General features: G+C 44.3%; 1 protein-coding gene across 1 annotated transcript in view; it reads right to left on the bottom strand.

Annotated features, from left to right (window-relative positions):
• The window catches only part of SVEP1 (sushi, von Willebrand factor type A, EGF and pentraxin domain containing 1), a 476820-nt gene extending 473085 nt beyond the window's left edge, over positions 1-3735 (bottom strand). The window contains exon 1 of the mRNA XM_089674706.1: positions 2889-3735. Coding sequence (XP_089530832.1) covers positions 2889-3392 — 504 coding nt within the window. The 5' untranslated portion in view covers positions 3393-3735. The remainder of the gene's footprint in view (positions 1-2888) is intronic.
• Positions 3736-6000: the final 2265 nt, after the last annotated feature.

The following is a 6000-nucleotide window of genomic DNA, read 5'->3' on the forward strand; positions in this document are numbered from 1 at the left end:
GATGTGAACCTAGCCTAATACAATATGGTTATCACCTTAGGACAGGAAGTGTGTTCCTGGCAGGATTACCAGGTGAAAATAAAGAAGAAAAAAGCACAAAAGAAAGAAAACCATTTCAGTCACATCTAAGGAAAGATGAGCCTGCAATAAATCCAATTTTGGTTCTTCGATTTAATACACTTTAAGCCTGGGTTTACACTGATCCGGTCCGGAATTTTCAGCATTTGTTTTGTGCGAATTCCGCCCCGCATCACAATCGCACCCTGTTCATGCAAACCGCTACAGGTGTATATGTTAAGTTAAAACACCCCAAAATCGGTACGCAAAACGCGGTGCGAGGTGCAGAATCGGATCACATAGGTGTGAATACCCATGCGATCCAATTCTAGTGCAGACCAAAAAAAAGGGTCCTGCACGTTTTTTGTGCGGATGCGGTGCGATTTGAGTCATACATACGGTAATATATGGCTTAAATCGCATTGCACACAGTTTGCATGTGATTTGCACAGGAATGCGGTGCAGTTCCTGTGCGAATCACATGCAATGTACCACATTGACAAACAAGATACATTTATATTCCTATTGAATCTTACCGTGATTTGTGTGTTAATTTGATTTGTGATTTGTGCATTAATCCAGTGTGAAACTTTGCCTCTATGCAGGACCTTCCATTAAAGCTGAGTTTCAGGTATGTTTTTTTGTTTGCATATTTACAGCAGTCCAGCTTGGACCAATGCAAGTATACATATTCCATACCTATGGGCAGTGCTGAATTTATAAGGAAGCAAAAGAGGCAACTGCTCTGGGCCCCTTAACAGAAGGGGCCCCCTCTAAACAAAAATAATATAAACAAATTAAACAAATGTATAACATAATTAAAAATAAATAATAATACAAATGACTATCTTTTATTAAATGTATCTTGGGAAGTGATATTTTTCCTGCCATCATCTGTAAATATTTTTACTCTGGTATCTGTACTCGTATATTGTATTGTTTTTAAAAACTAATTCTGGCAGCTCAAGTGAAACACACATTATGCATTCTATGCATGAAGGTAAAAAACTTTCAGTATGCATCTGCCCCCGCAGCCCCTCCCCCAATACTTACTCCAGTCTGATCATGGTCAAGTGATGTGCACGAGAGCAGCTGCTCTCCTAGGTCTCTGCCTCCTAATTGGCTGAGAGACAGCAGCAAGAGCCATTGGCTCCCACTGCTGTCACCCACAGCCAGTGAAGAGGGAGCAGAGAAGGAACCAAACCCGTTTTGTGTGTCTTATGGACACACAGAGCAGAGCTCTCAGACAAGCATGCATGAATGCTCATAGAAGAGGAGCCAGGAGCACTGGGGGGACCCCAAACGAGAAGGATCTGGGCTGTTCTGTGCAAAACCATTGCACAGAGCAAGTTAGTATAATATGTATGTTATTTTTTTCCTTAATTTTAACCGGTAATATCACTTTAAGAAAGGTAGCCTATGACTGTATGTGTGTGTGCACGTGTGACCGCGGAATGGTGCTATGTCATGTATTTTGAAAACTACTACAGAGAACTACTACATTGCTACTGCAGTGATTTACACTGTTTTCTAAATCCTAAGGTAATGGAGAAAAATATAAGGCATTCTCTGAATGGCTCATGTGCCAAGTGAGTGATCCCTTATGGCATGGGATCTGAGAGACAGCAAGGATCACTGTATTCTTGGCTTTCACGGGGATCCGCCGGGTATGGACTACTTACACTTACATTGGTCCAAGCTGGCCCATTGTAAGTATGCCAAAAAAATATCATACCTTTAAAGTCTAAGTCCAGTCAAATTGTAACTAAGGCTAAATCTACTTCCACCCCCTTTCTAAGCCTATTCTATCTACCCTGTAAAAGAAAAGATGTGTATACTTACCTATTCTGAGGGTGCTCTGGTCACATGACAGGCTTCCAGTGCCAGCTTAAGTGTGGAAGGACAGTCGACAAGGGCTGCTCCATGGTAAATTTAAGGGTGATGTCATCACCTATGTTCCTCAGCCATTGTCGCTGCTTCTCCTTTACACCTGAGCCAGTGCTCAGACTCAGTTCTATGGCCAGACCAGAGCAGCTTATAAGTACAGGCATCCTTTCTTTTACAGGGTAGATAGAATAGTCTTAGAATGGGGGTGGAAGTAGATTTAGCCTTGGTTAGAATTTAACTGGAATTCCACTTGAATTCAGCTTTATTAAAGACCAGTCATTGCTGCTCTTTCTGCTTGTGCAGAGTGACCAGTCTTGAATCCGCCCCCTCTTGTAGATTTTAGCTTACAACCTGTAGTGGGTGGACCTGCTGGTCCCCTCCCATAGCCCTGCTTTCTGCATAGGGTATGTACAACACAGTAATGATGTCCCTGCTACACATGCAAGATAATGGGAGACATTTACTAAAACTGGAGCATTCATATTCCAGAGTAGCTTTGCCTGGTAGCCAATCAGCCTCTTAACTTCAGCTTGTTCAATTTGCACCAGATTTTGCATGCTCCGATTTTAGTAATTTGACATCCAGGGGCGGATTGACCATTTGGGAACTCGGGCATCGCCCGAGTGCCTGGGGTCAGTAGGGACCCCATGAGATGCCCCTGGTACCCTTAATAAGCTTTTTTGGGTGTGGTTTGAGTGTGGGCAAGGACATACGGGCCCTATGATCCCCTATTGCCCGGGGGCGACATGAGTTGTCAGTCCACCCCTGATGCAACAGCATTTAGCGTCCGCAAGTGGATTTATATGTGTTGTGGCTATAAAAGAATATTTGAGTGAACGTTTTCATGCCTGGAGTTAATGAGAACTTTATAACCTTGTACAAAACAACTTGACATTCTGTGCTATCAATGTGAGAAGTTGGTATGAAGGTGGTGAACCTCTTACCGCAGCTTGTTGGAAGGCCCCCTTGGTGTAGGTACCTCCACCTTTGTAGGTGATGGCTGGGATCTCGTTGTTGAGCAGGGAACACTTGTGTTGGTGAGAATGGCTGCTGGAGATATAGTCCACCCTGGTCTGCACATTGTTCTTGGAGGAGAAGGTGACAATGGCCACTCTGGTAGCAGAAGGCACCACTGGGAAATCAGAAAGCAGCTTCTTGACGAACCTGAGCTCGCTGACGAAGTTGGCATGGCCCACACTAGAAGACTCGTCCACCAAGAAGACCATGTCCAGGTGCCGGTTCTTCTCCCTCAACCTCCTGATGTTCTTTTTGAAGGACTGGCCCAACTTCTCCACTTTGTTCTCCGCGCTCTCTGACAGCGCAGGGCTCTCTGCAGCGATCTGGAAAACTTGGGAAGAACTCCTATAAGTGGCCGGGATCTGGTGCTGAAAACTTGTCCAGCCATGGAGCAGAGGCAGGCAGCAACAAAGCCAAGCCAAGCGGAACATGGTCACCTGAAGAGGAGACAACTGCTGTGCTAGGACTCCCCACCCTTCCCGATCCCAAACTATTCTTCCAGCTGCTGGCTCTGGGCAAGGATGATCGGGAACATAGTGCTAGCTGCGGATCACTCTTCTTCCCTCCTCTCCATTCTTCCCCCCAAAATATGCAGAAAATCCCAGGCTGAGCTGTGTCCTCCCTCCCTTCACATCTATTGTCTCCGCTCGACTTTCCGCTCACTCTTTCCTTGGCTGAGCTGCCGGATTGTGCCTGCCTTCTCCTAAGTCTTCCTTCCTTCACTCCCTCCTCTGTCCGCCTTTGATTTGCTGAGCTCTTCTTGTCACCGGAGCCCTGTCTGTGTCTATCGGGCTGTCAACATTCCCCAAAGCCAGCATCAGCCCTCTGATTGATCCCACATGTCTTCCCAGCAGACTAACAGGCTTGCAGCAGATACCACGAGTGCCACTCTAATTGGAAACACCTCTGGGATCCCTGGATATAGGCACCTTCATACCTACACAACTTCTTCACACTTACATAGCCAAGCTAACTAATCCTTTGGGGCTCATTCACATGGGCTCTCAACTAGAGAAATAAATAAAAACAGTGCTTCCACCAATAAACAATAAATATATATATTGGGCAGCACGGTGGATAAATGGTTAGCACTTCCCCCTGGTAGCGCGAGAGGTCGTAGGTTCAAATCCCAACCACGGCACCACCTCCCTGGTAGTAGGCATGGGTTTCCTCCACGTACTCCAGTTTCCTCCCACACTCCAAAGACATGCTGTTAGGTTAATTGGATCCTGTCTAAATTGGCCCTAGTATGTGTAAGAATGTGAGTTAGGGACCTTAGATTGTACACCCCTTGAGGGTTAGGGACTGATGTTACTGTACAATATATATATGTAAAGTGCTGCATAAATTGATAGCACTATATAAGTACCAGAAATAAATATCTAAAACAAATAAAGTCCAAAAAGAGGGCGAGAGATGTATATTTTGAACCACCACGTACTGCAGGATAAGACTTGTGTTCCAATCCGCCATGAACACGGATAAACACTCTTTAGTCACCAAAAGAAATTGACTTCTTGTTCTCACAAGTAAAGTGGGGTACGCACTAAGATAATCGGACAGAGGGTCCTGCTCGTTAGAGCTTACAATCGAGGAGAATGTTCATTGCCACCTTATTCCTGGTCGTTCTTTGCTTCCGATCATCCGCATCTTTTTCTATTCAATTATTTCCATATGATTACTGTACACATTGAGCAAAAATTGGATGTTGTCTTCACATACAATAAAAATTTTCTAGCTTGCACGTTCGTTTTTTTTAAAATCGGAATCTGCTGTCGAAAGCTCTATACTAACGATTTGATAATCGCCCGACCGCTCCTTGTATGGTAACTTTTCTTCTGATTTTCTTATAGTGTGTACTGGCATTGTGTCAAATAATGGTTGTTGGTAAACCAGTAAGTCGCAAAGCCATCCACTAGGGAACCAAGGGCACCAACACACCTCCTCACAAGGACTCAACACCACCAGGTCACTGGATAGGAACCGAAATATCCATGCACCCCTTCCAAGTAGCTCTTATTTCCACCTTCAGTTTCTCCACATCAGTAATTGTCCTCTCAGATACACCAAAATATTTATTCAGTTATACTTCCTTAAAGTTGTATAGTGCTAATGATCAAGGTATATCCTGGGTAAGTGCAATTTTTAATATTTTGAGCCGATAATAAATGACTTTACGCTTTGAGAGGATTCCCCTCTTTTTATATATTCCTTCACAAATATTTTGTTGTACCTGAGAGGACCATTACCAATGTGGAGAATCTGAAGGTGGAAATAAGAGCTACTTTACCTTGGAAGGGATGCATGGATCCCTAGCTTCCTATCCAGTGGATTTATGGTGTTGAGTCCTCGTCAGGAGGTGTATTGGTTTCTCAGTTCCCAGTGGATGGCTTGGTGACATACTGGTTCACCAACAAGGGCCATTGACTTACCTGTGAGAACAAGAAGTTAATTCCTTTTGGTGAGTGTGGAATGTGTATCTGTGTTCAAGGTTGGAGCACAAGTCCTTTTTATCTTGCAACACGTGGTGCTTAAAAATACACGTCATTATAAATCCACTTTCTGAGTGCCATGCAGTTTTACTGCTACTGGGTGGCTACTTTGTGCAGAATCATGTATATATGCATGATTCTGCATTTCTGGGAAGGGGCTGCGTGTGCACCATCCTACCTGTGCTGTGATTGGCTCCTGGTCCTGGCCAGCGATTCATGGCTGGGACTTGGCAATCAGCAGAGTAACTAATAGTAGAGCGATCTGTTAGTGTAAACAATACAGATTTCTCTCCTGTAGATGGGGCCATGCTGGGTTTTATCTCTCTGCAAAGTAGGGAGATAAAAACCAACACATCCCTAATAAAACACCACAAAACACTCCCTAACACACTTTTAACCCTTTGATCACCCCAGATCTGTATCCCTTCCTACCCAGTGTCATTAGTACAGTGTCAGTGGGGTTTTTTAGCACTGGTCACTGTATTAGTGTCACTGAAGATGTCAGTTAGTCAGTTCTCACCCATTGTTTGTTAGTGCCAGAATGCCA

This window comes from Staurois parvus, unplaced genomic scaffold, assembly GCF_062004578.1.
Source record: "Staurois parvus isolate SC_StPar_1 unplaced genomic scaffold, SC_StPar_1.0 ptg000012l, whole genome shotgun sequence".
Lineage (NCBI taxonomy): Eukaryota > Metazoa > Chordata > Amphibia > Anura > Ranidae > Staurois > Staurois parvus.